Source organism: Pseudochaenichthys georgianus, chromosome 16 (assembly GCF_902827115.2).
Source record: "Pseudochaenichthys georgianus chromosome 16, fPseGeo1.2, whole genome shotgun sequence".
Classification (NCBI taxonomy): Eukaryota; Metazoa; Chordata; class Actinopteri; order Perciformes; family Channichthyidae; genus Pseudochaenichthys; species Pseudochaenichthys georgianus.
The window spans coordinates 47,116,009-47,135,643 of NC_047518.2; the positions used below are offsets into that span (position 1 = coordinate 47,116,009).

At 43.5% G+C, this 19,635-nt stretch overlaps 1 protein-coding gene across 1 annotated transcript in view; it reads right to left on the reverse strand.

Moving 5' to 3' along the window:
• Window positions 1–16,294: 16,294 nt before the first annotated feature.
• LOC117461029 (zinc finger protein 583-like) overlaps window positions 16,295–19,635 on the reverse strand; it is a 17,034-nt gene continuing 13,693 nt past the window's right edge. Inside the window, exon 2 of the mRNA XM_034102708.2 lies at window positions 16,295–17,942. Within this exon, the coding sequence (XP_033958599.2) occupies window positions 16,873–17,942 (1,070 nt within the window). The 3' untranslated portion in view covers window positions 16,295–16,872. The remainder of the gene's footprint in view (window positions 17,943–19,635) is intronic.

A 19,635-nucleotide genomic window follows, 5' to 3' on the forward strand; every position in this document is an offset into this window, starting at 1 on the left:
CGGAGGCGGGGTATCAAAGGTACAAGCTAGACTTTTATTTAACATCTCAAAACACATGTAAACAGCTTCATGCCCGGGAAGCGAAGACCGGCGGAGACAATAAGTCCGGCTCACTAAAATGTCCGTGCAGAACAATACCCTAACCCATAGATCCGTGGGTGAATAATGTCAATCACCACAATAGATACGTTATTTTCCCCTGTGCAATTCTCAATGTACTCAACAATAACACATAATTATCCTTGTGTTTATTTATTTGTTTGATTAATAAACACAAGTTGGAGTCCGTCAGGACCGAGGGTCGGAGCAGCTCATTTGCTTTACAGAATATTACACCCGGAAGTAAGTATTCTCTCCGCTTCGCTTGACAAACCCCGTGATAGTCCTCAAGCTCTGTGATTGGAGAGTGTGCAGAGCGTCGAACAGCACTTGAAATGGGATGAAACCACGGCAGACTGTCCAAAACTGGATTTGAACGGGTCCACCGCATCCCCCCCTCCCCCACCCCGTCCCCAGAACTACACATGCTGGCTATTGTGTGTTTCGCAACATGTTCTCTATCTATGGCACGTCTCTACTGGGAGTTGTAGTTTTAAAAGACGTTTTCGTATTTCCCATAATAAGAAGTTGCCATTATTAAACTGTGTACATCCCTGGAGGTTTAGGGGATAGGAAACATTCACATTTAAAACATATAATTAATAAATCGGTGAAAATTGCTTGTGCCCATAATGGGCAGCATTAATATATACCCACACGACAGCTACGGTCAGAAGAGCTTTATTTAACAGCTGGTCTTATGTCTGTGACCCCTGTCGTTAATTGATGAGCCTGAAACATGCACTTGTCAAGGTTCAGAGGCACATTGTGCAAATATGGCAGGAGCCATCGCTCATCTTAAGATAAGATATACTTTATTGATCCCAAGTTGGAAACATTTGCGTTACATCAGCATGTGTATAGTTGTAAATATGCAGTGGTGTTTATTTGTAAATCATTTAGTATAATCACACAAATTCTGTGTTTTATATTTAATAATTCTGTGTTCTTTATTTATTGATTGTTCAATACCTGACAAGGTCGGAGATGAAAAACTTTGGTCACAGGTTCCTCAACAGTGCATTACAAGACATCTATCAATATGTGTACCTCCACCATTAAATTGTCATATTCTGCACATTTCTTATACTATCTACATACATCTTATAAGAGTATAATACATATGTATAATATCAGTTGAAATAAGTGCTTCAACATAGTTAACATTGCTGGAGGTATGCACAAATATTGATAGATGTCTTGTAATGCACTGTTGAGGAACCTGCGACCCAAGTTTTTCATTCATTGCATAACTACACCATAGTTGTGTAGGCCTATATGATATGTCAATAAACCTTAGAAAATCTTGAAATCTTGAAAGGGAAGTGCAAAATAGTCATTATATACAGTCTTTAATTAACTATTAGTAGAAAATAACGAGTAATGAACATACTTTATAGGGATTCTATTAATATCTAATAATTAAAATAATGAAATTCAATAACATGCTTTGGTGTCCCTTTATATCAGCTGTGCACCTTTATGGTGTAAATACAGCCTATCTACCAATTGGATCAAATATAAAAGTCAGCTGAATTAGTGTTGATACTGCAAGGAGACGTATTGTGTGAAAAGAAATGTAAGATGTTGTTTAATTGTTGATATATTTATGATCCACGTCACGTTTCCAGTGTTGGCGGCAGTTCCTCCTGTTTGTCTAGAAGTCTTCTCATCAGGACTCTATAAATAGAGAACTACAGCAGATATGTAATATTTAATGCAGCCGAACCGTGTATTACAATGCCGTTATGTGATGACTTTCAAAGAGAAAAGCAAGCACACTCGGAATAAAGTGTTTTAGGTCTGTTTCCGGTATTTGTTAATGACGATGTTCTGTGAGATGTGAGACTGGAATTGCTTTAAAATAGGCATTTTCCACGAGAATAAAACGAAGTTCGGCCATGTTTTTTTTTTTCTGCAGGGAGAAATGTGAAGATCACGTGACATAGACGCCAGCCATTGGAATGAATGGTGAAACAAAACGTAGGGATCTTACAATTTCAGAGCCGTTTTTGTACGTTGTGGACCAACGTAGTTATTACACGTTGGGTGGAATGGTCAGGAGCGACAACAACACCACAGTGGCTTATATCAACAAGCAGGGCGGAGTTCGATCCGCCGCCTTGTTGACCACAGCGGAGGAACTGTGGTTATGGGCTTCAGAGGTGGTGTTATCTCTGAGAGCCCTCCATATCCCGGGACTGGAGAACGGGGGAGCTGACCTCATGTCGAGGGGCTGCCCCCTGCCAGGCGAGTGGATGCCCCCTGCCAGATCTGGGCCCAGTTCGGGAGAGCGGAAGTGGATCTGTTCGCCAGCCGGCGAAACAGCCACTGTGCCCTGTGGTTCTCCGTGGCTCGGAGCAACGACCCACCCTTGGGGGTGGACGCGTTTGCACACGAGCCATGGGCAAGGAAGCTGCTATACGCCTTTCCACCGCTGCGTCTCATTCTCCCTCTCCTGAGGAGAGTGAGGCGAGAACGTCTGTCAGTCATCCTAGTGGCTCCGGATCGCGTTGGGGCGCCGTGGTACTCAGAGATGACACAGATGAAGGTGGGCCAGCCCTGGGCGGTTCCCCAGTTCTGGGGGGCGATGTCTCAAGAGGCAGGTGCAATCGGGGCGTTACCCACTCTCGGCCGTCCCCTCCAGGTTTGGCTCCTGAGAGGGACAGGCTGAGACAGGGTGGATTGTCTGATAGTGTTATTCAGTCAATCCAGGCCAATAGAGTCTGGCTGCAGACCGCAGCAAGGAGGCGGATCCTATAGGGGCGTTTCCTATAGGGGCGTTTCCTATAGTGAACGACGGGAGCCGGCTCTCGCCCGCAAACGAGCCGTTTTTTGTTTTGTTTTTGCGGAGGGATCTGGATCGGCATGAAGGCACATTATGCAATGTGCAATGTGGACATTATCCCGCTTATTACACATGGCCACATTCTCAACAAAGTAACGACATGACTCCCAATAATAATTGAAATGCTTTTATGGATTTAGAAAAAGATTTTATTGATTTAAAAAATAGTTGTATTGATTTAAATTGACATGCATCCGCTAAGAAAAGTAGTCCGTTGTAACAACGGCAGGAACTGCTTCTATAGTGTTTTTGAGGAGCTTTTTGATTACAGATTTGAAAACATCGTTGCTTGCTTTAAAAGTAGCACAATTCATTATGTCAAACCTTGAAAGATATCCCTGCCCTAATGCCAAAAGTAACTGGCAACTGAATATGTGTCGCCGTAGCTATGATGTCTATGTCTGGACCGCTGCGTAAAAAGGAGGGTTTCTGACCCATTACTTCTCTTCTTACTTCTATAAGAATAAAACACGGAAGACGGAGATCTCTTTTTGTCCCCCTCTTCTCCCCGCTGCAGCCTAGCAGTTGATCTCAAAGCACGTTCCCCTCTCCTGCAGGGAGAAAAACTATATTTATATACTTTATATAGGTTGATACAGTAGCCCCTTTTTTAAAATAGTTTTTATAGGTGTTGCCATTTGTTTTGTGTAGCGTGGTTCTACAAGCAAGTCTATGCTTTCATTGGGTGGTATCAGAGAGTTACACAGGTCTGTAAATCCAATGAAAACAATTGGCCACAGCAAATAATTTATATTAAACATGTCATTTTTACTTTTGAATACTTGAGTACAAAGGATGTCTTGAATAATTTAAGTGATATATGTGTACACATATAAATCATTAGTCAAAACAGGGCTACATTTGATTTAATTAAAAGGTATAATATGTGGTAAACTGAAGAGCCCTTTGGGAGCCGAAAGAGCCGGAATTCCCATCACTAGAACGAATGACTTCTTCTGCGAGGATTTATAAAAGCAGCTGGAATCCCTTAAATTGCTATTGGATAAAAAAAGTTAGGATCCGCCCCTATAGGATCCGCCTCCTTGCTGCGGTCTGCAGCCAGACCCATCTCATCCAGGCAGCTAGAGCTGGATCTACCACAGCCTGTTAGAGGCCAAAGTGGCTAGGATTCCAGCGATGGTGTGAGGAGCGGAGAATAGAGCCCCTATCTTGTGAGTTTGGATTCAGGGAGGCAGGCGTGTAGTAAGCCCTTTCGGGGCCGAGGGGGTCTCCCCATCCAGGGTGGGGGGGTCCCCCGGCACTGTTTTTTGAGCACACTTTTTGCGAGGTAAGCGCAGCAGGGTGTGCTCTGTCAGCCACAGCCCAGATTTCTCCTCGGTTACAACCGGGTTAAAGGAGAAGGTGGGGCAGCAGCTGCTGACCATAATAGCCGGTCAGGGGCAGTAGGGTGGAATATTGTTGGACGACAGTGCGCGTATACATCGCGGCTCCACCCACTGTACCCATAGAGTCCAGTAGAGGTCGGAGCCTGTGAGAGATATAACGTCGGGTTACGTAGTGTGACGTTTCTCACCGCAGAGGCACATCAGTAACATCCTCTGTCTCATCATAACAAGCCTCCCAGTGTTTTCCTGAGTCCTGATGAATCCTCCTTCACTTCCTTCATTAACCCATTCACCTGCTCCACCCAGGTGAAGGAGAAGTGGTGAGGAAAGGACAAAGGACCTGTATTTTTGGACAGTTCCACCGCAAGACTGGTGAGCTCACTTGCGACTAGGGTCAGCTCATCACCATGGCAACAACATCAGCCACACACACAAACGCACATACACACACACACGCACACACACACACACACACACACACACACACACACACACACACACACACACACACACACACACACACACACACACACACACACACACACACACACACATACACACACACGCACACACAGCTGCTCAGTGTGGGGCTGCAGTCGAATAGTCCATTTAGCTTACCTTCCTAACGGAGTGAAATGACCCGGAAGTCCCTCAGTAGCAGCCATGACAAGTGCTGATTCTCTAGAGATGATAGGAAAGGAGGTTTCAAACTTCCTTTATAACCGGCCGTTCATGGAAACACGATTATGACGGGGAAATTATATCATGAAAGTTATTATTATTATTATTATTATTAAGCATTTTAAAACGTATGTGGTAAGTTGCCAAAGTGCTTTGTTTTGAACGTTCATCAGTATTATAATCAAAAAGAGAAATATGAACGTTAGTTTTTACTGAAATTATCAAATAAAGTCAGCATTTCACAGTCTCTACTGAGCTGTGTGGAGTTTGTTCAAGTTTTAAAAGATGTTTGAATGCTGCTACAACCCGTTGCTGCAGATACACGCTTTATAACATCAGGAGGATACGTCCCCAGCTGACCCAGAAAGCCACGCAGGTTCTGGTCCAGGCTCTCGTCACCTCACGCCTAGACTACTGCAACTCCCTCCTGGCTGGTCTACCTGCATGTGCCATCCGACCTCTGCAGCTCATCCAGAATGCAGCGGCTCGTCTGGTCTTCAACCTTCCTAAATGTTCCCACACCACGCTGCTCCTCCGCTCCCTCCACTGGCTTCCGGTAACTGCTAGAATCCACTTCAAGAAACTGGTACTTGCGTACCATGCTGTGAATGGATCTGGCCCTTCCTACATCCAGGACATGGTTAATCTGTACACCCCAGCGCGTGCACTTCGCTCTGCATCAGCCAAACGACTCGCTGCACCCTCGCTGCGAGAGAGCCCTCTCAAGACCCCGGTAAATACTCTCATGCCCTCCCCAGCAGCCTCCGGTAATGAGAGCCCTCTCAAGACCCCGGTAAAGACTCTCATGACTTCCGGTATGAGGTGTGCGGAGTAGACGTGCAGGTGGAACGCTCCCACGACTTAAATTTCAGATTTACCTTTTAAACTTCTCATTTTTAAATATTTTTGTGTTCAAAAGTTTAGTGTAACTGTGCTGACCACCTTTTTGGCCTCGACAATGTCTAAAACGAAAAGCAAGCAGGATAAAGACCCGTCTTCCTCGTCTGCTGGTGTTACGCTGGCAGAACTTAGCTCCCTGTTAGTTTCATTTCATTTCATTTCAAACCTTTATTTAACCAGATTGGTCCCATTGAGATCATAGATCTTTTTTTCAAGGGAGACCTGCAGTTGAGCACAGGAAAGCAATATCTGCCGACTTTAAGTCATCTTTTGAGGCGCTGACAACGACAATGGACGGTTTGAACTCGACTGTAGCGGGCCATGGGGAAAGGATCGGCTCTCTGGAAGACAACTCTAATGACGTGGACCGTCGTCTCCAACATTTAGAGAATGCATGCTCTACCCTCCAACAAGATAACGTGTTGCTGAAAACTAAGCTAGCCGACCTGGAGGGGCGCAGCAGGCGCCAAAACATCAGGATTATCGGCCTACCTGAATCGCTTGAAGATCCAAGACCAACCGCGGTTTTTTTCCAGCTACTTGTGGATGTCTTTGGCAAGGAGGTCCTTTCTTCACCACCTGAGCTCAATCGTGCCTACCGGAGCCTCACACCCAAGCCTGCTGCAGGAGATAAGCCACGACCTGTCATCGTACGCCTACACCGCTTCCAAGTGAAGGACCTGCTCATCCGTGAGGCTCGTAGACGTGGTGAGCTGTTCTACAAGGAGCACAAGATCCGACTCTACAAGGATTACAGCAGCGATGTGTTGAAGGAAAGAGCAGAGTACAAAAGCTCCATGGCGGAACTCTACAAGCGCGGGTACAGACCGGCTCTCCTGTATCCAGCCAAGCTCCGTATTACCCTCCCCAACGGCGAGAAGACATGGATCCGGTCTGTTTTGGAGGCTGACAAGTTTCTACAGAACTTGAACAAATAAGCCAGTGACTTATGTACAATTAACGCTATCGTTAATGTCAATATTACGTGTCTGATGGCGAGGCTCGCTCTTTCCATTTTAGCGTTTTCCCATCATAAATGCCGGCTGTGCGCTAGCGTTGATTGCAGTTTGCGGTTGGCGTACACCTTCCCAAATGTGATCTCCAGAGCTACGGGCTGTCTACAGTAGCCTATTGTTAAGAGTATAAACGTTTGATATTCATGTTCCACTGTCTCATCAAAGAGTTTCGTATTTCTAATAGGCTGACATGTTTAGTGTTTGTGTTACACTGTTTCATCGTATTTCCAACAGACTGACACGTTTTCACAGGCAGACATGTGTTCAAAACAATTCATGGGAATGCCTATTATACTCGTTTTTTATGTGGCTTTTGAGGTTAAGATACAATGCTTTTCTTGAAGTGTATTAAGTTTACTTAGTCGTGGGATCAGCGTGATGGATTTTAGGAAGTAGCAAATGATGCTGATCAGTGGATCAGTGAGTTTCACGTTGTTGCTTCTTGCAGCAGCGTGGGGTTTGGTGTTGGAGTGTGGGTTGCTTGTGGGGTGTTTTTGTCACTGTTTTTTTAGTTGTTTTATTTTGCGTTCTGTTACTGTATTTTTCTACTATTATCTATGTGCTACTGCTACAATCCATATGGCTCTCTCTCTCTTGTTCTGGCTCTGAGTCTTAGGTGGGGATCGGTCGGGGCATTTATGGAGGATGCATCCCCAACCATATCATCAACCCCGGCATATGGCTAGTAGAGTCTCATTGTCTGCACCTTGCGGTACAGTTCGATTCATTAGTTGGAATGTTAGAGGTCTTAACTCTCCTGTTAAGCGTAACAAAGTGATCAACCATCTTATATTCCTTAACACTAAAATAGCCTTTTTACAAGAGACCCACCTTAAGCCGTTAGATCACGTTAAACTTAAGAGAGGTTGGGTAGGCCAACTTTACCACTCCTAATTTTGAAGCAAGGCACGCGGGGCTGCAATTCTAATTCATAAATCAATCCCCTTCTCAATGTCCACTGTCATTTCAAACCCTAATGGACGCTTTATAATTGTTACAGGTAGAATTGGGGCTAATAACCTGGTGTTGGCAAATGTGTATGGCCCAAATCGGGATAATGAGAATTGTTTTATGAACTTTTTTTTCTCTCTCCCTGACCTAAACTCTCATCAGCTTATCCTTGGTGGTAACTTCAACTGCTGTCTTGATTCCTCGCTTGATCGCTCATCCAACAGGCCTTATGCTTCATCTAAATCAGGGGTGGGGAACCTCCGGCCCCCGGGCCGTATACGGCCCGCGAGACCATTTGGTATGGCCCTCGAGGTCATTTAAAAAAATAAAAATGAAAGAAATCTAGACCGCAAAATAATTAAACAAGCGAGTGCCTGTTTTTCCTGGAAACGGTCATGGTCCTTGAACACAACACAAGCCTAACGTGTCATCACGTGGTATGTCTCGTCAGACAGGGGTGTAGTTCTGCTGGAGAGCACCACAACGCGGGGCACTTCACAAATTGCAGTACCCATAAGGAGCCGTACACATGCCGCAGTTTTTGCGTGGCTGTGTCTTTAGCTGAAAGCCCAGTGGCGATCTGTTCATCTGTCATACTGATCATACCGTCAATAACTTTGTTGTTATTAGCATCTGGTTAGCTAGCTATGATAACGAATATAAGAAGCTTTTTCTCCAACCAGTGAGGTAAAGGCACATCTTTATATGATCATTATCGTTATCAAAAAACAAGAGAATAAAGTAAACAGGTATAAAATACTAAATGACAGTAAAAAAAAGTTGTTATTAATAAAGAAGAATACCGTTTGAAAGGAGAGTGATTTGTAAAATATCCATAAAGAAAAAGTAAATTTTACAGTTCCGTTTCATATGGATGTTGAGAGATGTATCCATAGATCTATTAATTTTGCTCTCAAAGTGCCAGATTGATGCTTTCAACTTCCCGGAGCATGCCCCCCCGGAACCCCCTAGAGGAGGTTAGGTCCCCCCCACTTATATCATGTCCACATGGATAGGAAACTAAATACATTTGCACACATCTTGTGTCCATATATTTCTGTTTTGGTGGTCATGCCACACCGTGCATGCATATGCGAGTCATGGCAAGATATCTGGATTAAGAGGTTGCTTTTTCTTTGCACAGTATGAAATAAAGGCCAAATGAATGGGCTGTGATTTTTAAGCAGAGGTCAATAATTTGTACAGCCCTCGGAGGATGTTGAAAAAATTGAAATGGCCCTTGAGAGGAAAAAGGTTCCCCACCCCTGATCTAAATCATCTAAAGCAGTGGTCACCAACCTTTTTAAGCCCAAGATCACCGACCTCGGCCTAGGTGAAAGGCGAGATCTACCTATTGCAGAATTGAGTGAAAAAGACGGTCCAGACAGTGCTTTAAATTTGAGGCCTTTTATATAGGCTAATTGTATCTGAATTACTATTACAATTAAGGCTCCATAATCAGCTCACGGCATATAGGCAGGGGTAAAGTGCTATTTTTTTTACGAGTGGGGGGTGGACCTCACTTCCTCTAGGTCCTCACCACATATTGGGGGGTCCGGGGGGATGTTCCCCCCGGAAGATTTTTTTTTAAATATTGAAGTTGAAAGCATCAATCTGGTGCACTTTGAGAGCAACATGAAGAGATCTATGGATACCTCTCTCAGCACCCATATGAAACAGAACTGTAAACAGATTTTACTTTTCTTTATGGATATTTTACAAACCACTCCCTTTTTAAACTGTATTCTTGTTTTACTGCCATATAGTATTTCATACCTGTTTTTAATTTATTCTCTTATTGTTTGTATAACTATAATGATCATATGAAGGTGTGCCGTGGAAATAATCTTTTGAATAATTTGTGACAAAACCGTTCTAAACACTCAGAGAGTCCTTTAGCTCACCTGAGCCCTTCAGTCTGACAGGGGAGGACTCTCCTCCAGCTTGTTGTGGAAACAGCTCCTTATGTCCGTTAGTGCAGCTAGCTAACCAGATGCTAACATGACGGTCCCGCTAGCACTGGTCCCTCTCTCTACCTCTCTCCCTCTCTCCCTCTCACACTAAATGCGCTATTGCCACACACACACAGAGCCGAGCTTGAATGACAGAAGCACACGTGTATTTCCATGCAACTCTCTGATTGGTCTGGTGACTTGCCTCTGTTGCATTCACCGAACATGGGAAATTGCAGTCCTGCTATCCTCTCTTGTGCCATGATGAGGTTCACGTAAAGCACGGTTAATGTATTATATTATTGAGGTGTCTCAAATATACGTCAATCAAGTGGCACCTGCTAACGGGGAGGTGGATGATAGGTTTACATCTAAAAACGTATTTTTCAAACATTATTATTTTTATTTTTATTTATTTTGTTACTTTTTTTTTAACGGTCCGCGATCTACCCGCATCACAATCGATCGACTGGTTGGCGACCACTGATATAAAGTAATCCAGCTGTTCATGGAACAATATGCAGTCTCAGACGCCTGGCGCTTTTTTAATCCTAGCACCAAGCAGTTCTCATTCTTCTCTCCTCTTTATGGAACGTTCTCACGAATAGATTTCTTTCTTTCGTTCCGAAACTTCGAGAGTGTGTTGTTGCACTTGTGTGGAACCCGCTTGCAACATTTGGGGACACTGCGACCTCGGACAGGGTCAAAACCGAGGTCAGAGGTCACATTCACAATGCCGACAGTACCCTCGACGGCGCAAAGGAAGTACCGACCGCTTTGAGCTTGCTCTCATTAGAACCGGCTCGAAGAGTACATGCAGATTGATGCCTCCGCTGCTCCTAATTTCAAAGGTTACGGCTTGAAATGTAACAAAGCTCCAAAGGTCAAAGGTCACGCTTTCATGCCGTATGGTGCCCTTTACAGCACAAAGGAAGGTCCGACCGCTTTGAGCTTGATGTCATTTTAACCGTCTCGGAGAGCAGATGCAAATTGATGCCTCTGGTGCGACTAAATGTCAAAGGTTACGGCTTAAAATGTAACAAAACCTTCCCTTAAGGCCTTTTGAGAAGCCGCAGTGCTCCGTGAGTGTTTAAAGTACTTTGAAAAGGGCTAAAGAGATATTTTTTTCACAGGGGGCCTCTAAATAGGGCCCAGATCAGGAATCTGAAGTATGTAAACTGTAACCCACCCAGAACTTTTTTTCAATAAAATGTCAAACTTTCTCACATAATGCTGTCTGGAGCTTAGCATCTGACAGGCTTGTGTTGGCAGAGGGGAAGAAAATAAAAAAAATTGAAAAAATGTGGTTGGCGCTCCGAATCTTCGAGAGTGTGTTGTTGCACTTGTGTGGAACCCGCTTGCAAAATTTGGGGACCCTGCGACCTCGGACAAGGTCAAAACCGAGGTCAGAGGTCACATTCGCAATGCCGACAGTACCCTCGACGGCGCAAAGGAAGTTCCGACCGCTTTGAACTTGCTCTCATTGGAACCGGCTCGAAGAGTATATACATATTGATGCCTCCGCTGCTCCTAATGTCAAAGGTTACGGCTTGAAATGTAACAAAGCTCCAAAGGTCAAAGGTCACGCTTTCATGCCGTACGGTGCCCTTTACAGCACAAAGGAAGGTCCGACCGCTTTGAGCTTGATGTCATTTTAACCGTCTCGGAGAGCAGATGCAAATGGATGCCTCTGGTGCGACTAAATGTCAAAGGTTACGGCTTAAAATGTAACAAAACCTTCCGTTAAGGCCTTTTGAGAAGCCGCAGTGCTCCGTGAGTGTTTAAAGTACTTTGAAAAGGGCTAAAGAGATAATTTTTCACAGGGGGCCTCTAAATAGGGCCCAGATCAGGAATCTGAAATATGGGAACCCTAGCCCACCCAGAACTTTTTTTCAATCAAATGCCATCATGCATTACTGCCATTGACGTCTGACTGCCCTAGCTCCGCCCCCTGAGGTCCTAGAGACTCACGGAGGGTACCATTGGATGCGGAATAATTAAAGGTGGGGAATAGCCATTGAGCCCGAACCGATCAGACGTTGTTATCAAAAGATACGGATTAGTAGCACTTTTGGACAAATTAGCTTTTCATTGGAATAATATTGATATCAAATCAAGCATTTGAGTGACGCAATTGATATTCACAGCAAATGTTCCCCGCTATATGTAGTACACTGGTGTATAATTTCAGGGATCCAGCTGCTACCGTTCGCTCCTATAAGATATTTTTAATTAAAAAAACGTGAAATCCTAAAAGAGATATAAATAGATATTTTTTCACAGGGCCCAAAAAGGGCCTAAATAGGGCCCAGATCAGGGATCTGAAGTATGGGAACCCTAGAACACCCAGAACTTTTTTTCAATCAAATGGCAAACTTTCTCACAAAATCCTGATTTACTCGTAGAGTCAGACAGGGTTTTGCTGGAGAAGAATGAGCAAATTGAAAAAAATTCAAAAAATGTGCTTGACGCTCGGAGCCTTTGAGAGTGTGTTGTTGCACTTGTGTGGAACCTGCTTGCAAAATGTGGGGACCCTGCGACCGTGTACACAGTACTAAGAGCCATTTCATTTTATTCCCCTCCCCCACCACAAGGCTGGCAGATTCTAAGCAGTGCAGTTGCAGTGATATCAGCGTTGCTCATTGGTGCGGATGGTCGCGAGTTCGAATCCATGCTATGGCATGCATGCAACATTTTTTATATTTAGTCAAGAGATAATTATATGTGGAAAGTTGTCTTCTCAGACTCTCCATATTTGAAGTATAGTTAGTGTTATAGTATTTTAGGGTAGTTAGTATAATAGGTTTATTCATTTTGTAACTATTAAATGTAAAACGCACGTTTTTCACATGCTGGCAGTACTTCCATTCGCTTCGTCTTGGTCTGTAGATGTGATTTGATGTGTCGTTTATACATTTTGATGGCGGAAAAGATATACAAATGTCCCGTTGATATACATACTGAGAAATATATTCGTATATAGTAGACTTCTTCCCCTGTAATCTCTAAGCGGTCCTGTGTCGTACTGAGATAAGCGTTAGTCTTTGCTCTGGGGACCCGGGTACGATACCCGCCTGAGACCTTTTAATGGAAATGTGAAAATTATTTAAAATGTGTTGAATTGAGAGAGGGATACTTTTAAGTTAATTATTATAGGTTTAGTTATTATGGAATTATTAAATATAAAACAATTGTGTTGAATTAAGAGAGGGATAATGGGTTACATTATAATTTATGTCAGGGTGAACAGTGAATGTGTGAAATACTAATATTATGCTAACCGCTAGTCGCTAAGCTAACGGCAGCCATTTCAATGTATTTTTCCATTGAAAATGCTAACCGCTAGCAGCAAAGCTAGCATCACAGCCACTGGTCCGTTTGCGGATACTTTGCACACGTTTTTCACACGCTAGAAGTCTGGGAGTACTTCGGTTAGCTTCGTCTTGATCTGTAGATGTCATTCGATGCATCGTTTGTCCATTTTGATGGTGTAAAAGACTACTGTCTGCACGAAATCGGAAACCGGAAGTCGGTTTTTGAAAGGACTCAGAAGAAAAACGGCTGCCTCACTTCATGGAGGAATGTCTCCCCGCTCCATGTGCACTCTGGCCCCGGTACATGTGTTGCCTGGAGACCCCCCAGTATGGTTCTTCAAAAACTTTAAGTTTTTGAACTGGTCTCTGGAGGAATGTGAGGAAAGTGGAGTTGTCAGGGGACTCTACCCGCATATGAGGCACTATTTTCGGATACATTTCATCCATTTTCACCCCTTCCTCTGGTTCTTCCAAAAGTTAACATACTTTTTCTGACTCTGGAGGAATGTCAGGGGACTCTACCCGCATATGAGGCACTATTTTCGGATACATTTCATCCATTTTCACCCCTTCCTCTGGTTCTTCCAAAAGTTAACTTAGACTTTTTCTGACTCTGGAGGAATGTAAGGGGAGTTGTCAGGGACTCTACCCGCCTTACGGGGGACACTATTTTCGGATACTTTTTTTCCATTTTCACCCCTTTTCTATGGATCTCAACAAAAGTGAACTCAGACTTTATTAAATTATTTTTTTATATATGACTTATTTTTTAAATATAGTGGGGATAGTGGAATTAACTAGTACCCAGTACTGGGAGGAACTGACTTTGATTGCAGATATAGCAATATTTGAATTAAAAAAAAGTGCACCACAACATATATATAGTATAATATCTATTATAATAATTCTATTTTTACTACCAGTTTTGGGTGGGTTTCGAACCTACTGGACCAGATACCAGTGCTTATCTCAATGCCCCACAAGTGGCGCTGAGAGCTTATGGAGAATAAGTGTGCTTTATAGATTCGTCAATAGAGTAACGAGACATTTAGCTTTGTTTTCCACCAGTAAAATGTACAAACGACACATCAATTAACATCTACAGATGAAAACGAAGCGAATGGACGTACTGCCAGACTCAGTGTGTATAAATCGAGACATATTCTGTCCATCTCCAGGAGAGCTTCAATGTTAAATCACATCTTGCAAAATGACAGGCTAAAAATCTCTTCCAGACGTTTAAAAACACTTTTCCCGACAATTTAAACATTATTTCTGGCTTGTAAAGTGCAGTGGTAGTATCAGACTATTTAAAGGGTTACCAGGAGCATGAGAACATCCTCCACAGGAGGGTGGGTGGTGCTGTGAATAAGGCCGAATATGGATGCTGGTGGGCGGACAGTAAAGCACCACAAAATCCATCACCTTTAAGTGTTACCAGGGCCATGAGAACATCCTCCACAGTGCACAAAGTGCTCGCACCTCCATGCGCACCGGGACAGGGACAGGGACAGGGACCCAAACTTAAGCACACATCCTCTGACAAAAACTGAAAATGAATGACTTCCATTCAAGCATGCCCCTGGTCACCTAGAAGTGTCTGAATGGCTGGTAGTCACGTATCCTCTGTAGGAAGCTTAAGGACGGACGATAAAGCACCGCAAACTCCACCCCCCCTTTAAGGTTCCCAGGGGCACAAGGTTCTTGAGGGTGTGATCATCTGGGTTTAGTCCGTGGGGGAGTGCTTAAGTTTGGAGTCCGGGGACCCAAGGTGCGCAAGGTTATGGAAGTATGCATGTCAGGGAGAGATGCTGGAGCTGCTTAGTCCGTCCTTTGGGGCCAGAAAGAGGTGCCATTACTGGTCTCTCTCCTGGAGGTGTGAAATAAGCAGTGCCCATGTGAGGGAGACATGCTGGAGGTCTGTAGTCCGTGCTTTGGGGGTCTTTGAGGGGCTACAAATAGGTGGTTTTCCCGGTCTATTTCATGGAAGTCTTACATAACCTGAGTCCCCATTTCAGGGACACATGCTGGAGGTCTATAGTCCGTCCTTTGGGGCTTTGTGAGGGGCTACAAATAGGTGGTTTTTGCGCTCTGTCTCCTGGTAGTGTGAAATAGCCTGTTTGCTCATGTCAGGGAGAGATGCTTGAGCTGCTTAGTCCGTCCTTTGGGGCTCTGTGAGGGGCTACAAATAGGTGGTTTTAGGTGTGTCATGGCTATGGGTCTCTGAAACAATCAGGCTTTTAGCACACTGTTAGCAGAGTTTAATCCGATTTTTAGCACTCTTTTCCCCGCAGAAACTAGTTTAAATCACCGTTGTCACTATTGTGAGGATTTAGGAATGTAACTTTGTGTGTTGCGGAGCTTTCCTGCCCTTTAAATCCATTGATTTGCCTTTTTTGTTTGTGTTTTTGACTGTGCTGACTTGGCTGATGCGCATAACATAATAACTGCACTCAAATGGCTTTTCAAACGGTTTTAAATCGTTTTTTCACTTTTAAAAACAGCTTTCTGCCCTGGAAATGATTTCTAATCATTATTACCGTTATGGAGGGGCTGCAGGAACACTTTACCCGCCTTGTAAACACTTATTCCTGGGTAAAACAGTCAATTTATTTCCGCCTGCTTTCCACCAGCACCTGACAGCCTGTTTGCTCATGTCAGGGAGAGATGCTGGAGCTGCTTAGTACGTCCTTTGGGGCTCTGTGTAGGGCCAGAAATAGGTGCCATTACTGGTCTCTCTCCTGGAGGTGTGAAATAAGCAGAGTGCCCATGTGAGAGAGACATGCTGGAGGTCTGTAGTCCGTCCTTTGGGGGTCTTGGAGGAGCTACAAATAGGTGGTTTTCCCAGTCTATTTCAGGGACACATGCTGGAGGTCTCTCTCCCGAGAGTGGACGTCCATTGCCTCTAAATTGGGTTCTCCTCTGGATCCATCTACTATCTCTTGTCTCTGTCCAGTGAATTACACTTGTGTTACTGGAGCAGGTAAAGCATACAACAGATACTTTCAGCATTATCGGAGCACGCAGTGGAAGCTTGGATGAAACACAGCAGACTACTAAACAATGAACACCCGCAACTTGGAAGAAATAAAGTTGGTTTTATGCGTTATAATATTGCAATGCAAACCCATGATGTAATGACAGTAATTAAGAATAATTGAGTCATTGAATGCTCATTTCAGTCGATTTAATCAAACAAAACACAAACATATTGGACATGGCCTCAAGACTGTAACCTCTTCACATTCTGTTGAAATAGTCAATTACTAGCCTTATCTCACACATTGCTGTTTTGAATCTCTAATATGTGGATGACCGTTGAACTGCACGATGTAACATGTATGCCATCTGCTGGAAAGAAGACGTATTGCTCTGTTGGCGTTGTTAGACAACAAAAACAGAATGAAGCTCTCATTTCATCAACAATCTTTTAGTACAGACTAAGACTAGCTGATCCCTTGTAAAGGTGAGTCCACCTTAAATGAGCAGTGGGTGATCAGCAGGTGAAAGGCAGGACACGGGAACTTGGTCCTGAGGAGATGTTACGATTATTAAACAAGAAATAGTCGAGTCAAGGGGTCGAATAAATGAACATTTGTGATTATTAGCGAATCGGTTGCAGGTGGGTGAAAACAGGCTTAGGGAGTAACGTATTACATGTAAGAGCATTAGGATACAAAATAGACTAATGTATTCCCTTACCAACACACTTGGTATTTTTAAACGATTACGCCATTTAAATCTTTTGTCACAAACTTTGCAGATCTATTTTTCCTCTACTGTGTGGATTCTCATGTGTGACTTTAAATGTCCACTCCGTGAAAAAGCTTTCTTACAGACTGAGCAGCTGTGTGGTATCTCTCCTGTGTGGATTATCATGTGGTCCTTTAAACTTCCATTATGTGAAAAAGCTTTCTTACAGACTGTACAGGTGAATGGTTTCTCTCCTGTGTGGATTCTTATGTGTGTCTTTAAATGTCCACTATGTGAAAAAGCTTTCTTACAGAATGCACAGGTGAATGGTTTCTCTCCTGTGTGGATTCTCATGTGTGCCTTTAAACTTCCACTATGTGGAAAAGCTTTCTCACAGACTGTACATGTGAATGGTTTCTCTCCTGTGTGGATTCTCATGTGTGCCTTTAAACTTCCACTATGTGGAAAAGCTTTCTTACAGACTGTACAGCTGAATGGTTTATCTCCTGTGTGGACTCTCATGTGTGTCTTTAAATGTCCACTCTGTGGAAAAGCTTTCTCACAGACTGTACAGGTGAATGGTTTCTCTCCTGTGTGGATTCTCATGTGTGCCTTTAAACCTCGACTCAGTGAAAAAGCTTTCTGACAGACTGAGCAGCTGAATGGTTTCTTTTCAGCACTACGTTGTGGATCACTGACAGATTCATGTCTATTTTTCAGTGAGTTTGAGCCTGATGCAGGTTCTCTGGTCTCTTTCCAATCAGCACTGTCTTCGGTGTCAGGTTCAGAAGAGTCTCCAGTGTGGTCCTCAGTCTTTGGTTGTAAACTGCTCTCTGGATCTGAGCTCCTGGCTGGTTCTGGTCCTCGACAGTCATCTCCATCAGCTTCTGTTTCCATGTGTTCAGTTTGTCTTTGATGAGGCTGAGAGGACTGAGGTTTCTCTTCATCATCTTCACTCTTTACAGGGTCAGGAGTGAAAGTGGACTTGGTCATATCAGCCTCCTCCAGCTCCTGAAGTTGCTCTCCCTCCTGTTCCTGCTTAATGTGTGGGGGAGGCTCTGGGTCCTCCTGGTCTAGACTGGTGCTCCACTCCTGCTGGTCAGGGAGAAGCTCTTCTTTAACCACCACCAGCTGCTGGACTTCTGCGGGAAACAGGAAACACACAGTCAGAACAAACTGTTAAGTGTTGGCATTTAAAAATCTCATCACCATTACAATGCGATACATTTTGCAGCCCTAATTAATGCCTTTTTTTTATATTTTCACATTATCTTTCTTAGTCCCACCTATTGTGTATTTCTGTTGGCTCAAGTTACCTCATGTAGCCCAGCCCCTTTCCACTTCCAGTTCAAAATGTAAAAGTGTTTTTTCTTCTGGTGTAGCACTAGCCGCAATGTAAACAAAGAATTGTATTTGGGATCGTTCACAGATACACTATGCCTACAGTATAGAATGAAAATACTCTGTTACAAATTAAAATCCTGCATTAAAACCTTATTTAAGTAAAAGTATGCAAGTATTAACAGAACATTTGACGGCACCTTCCTATATAACAGTAATGATGGTGCAGTAAAATGTTCCCTGTCAGTGTTTAATTTATGTTGTTTCTTGATTATTTTGTATTTTGCATTTTACTGCTGTTCAAAGTTGCGCTTGTATAAATGATTATAGATTAGGGAACCTGCTAAATGTTCAAATATGTGTGTTTTTTTATATACAGTACCAGTCAAAAGTGTGGACACCTTCTCATTTAATGTTTTTTGTTTATTTTAATTTGTTTCTACAGTGCATGACATTAAGGATTTTTGGAGATGGCCCTGTGGGCAATCTAAGCTAATTTACAGATGAGCCCAATAGAGATTGCCCTGAACAATGCGCGGACGAAATGATGCACAAAAGGGTTTGGGGGGCCTCCGTCCCCCTAGAACATTTAGATTTGTGCAGGTCTTAGATGCTGTCTGGTGCATTCTTTAGACTGAATTATAAGATGAACCACCACAATATTATACAATTTCAATTGTATTCTTCACTTGGTTGTTTGTTCTTGTTTGCTCGCTTGCATGCCTTGCATTAGAAATACTTAAGTTGTTGGTCAAGACACTTTCCATCTGATGACGGCAAATGCCTTCCCAGATGTAAAAAAGTAGAAAACATTACATTCAGTTATAACTGCCAAAACAAACATTATTTACACTATTATGGCCCCTGTTAAAAATGTTTGTAATGTTATCTACAGTACTGTAAGTTGGTCAAACGAATGCCTCCTCATCTGGAAGCTAACCGAGCAGACCCAAGCAGCAGTCGAGAGGAGCCGAGCGCACCCGCGAAGCACACGTCAGAGTTCCCGTTAGCCGGCAAATCTAAATCTCTTCGGTCAAAATGTTCCGTCAAAATAATTTCCCCTTAGCGCAATACCGCTTCAGTTGCGCCACTTATGTGACAGACAAGAAGATTATGTGACAGCCAAGAATAGTCAACTCTAATGTCTAACACTTAATGTGGAGAAAGAGATGTCCTGTATGGGTTGATTGTGCGTTGATCTGTTGGTAATGCCTCGGGGTTCCGGTGGGCATGTAAACAAATGCATAATGCTGCGCTATACTTTGTGGCCTCACCCGGTTGCATAGCGACACTTATTGTTTAGGTGTCTTTTAATAAGCAGGTAGTCACATCATTAGCTAGAACTAGCTGGATCTGATCGATATGGACATAAACGCGAGTGAAGTCTAATCTGACAGGAGAGAGAGATCAGCTGCTGCTGACGAGTCGAGACTCGACACGCAGCTCTGCATGATTACATGCAGCGGTGAGCGGAACAAAACACACTTTCAGGTT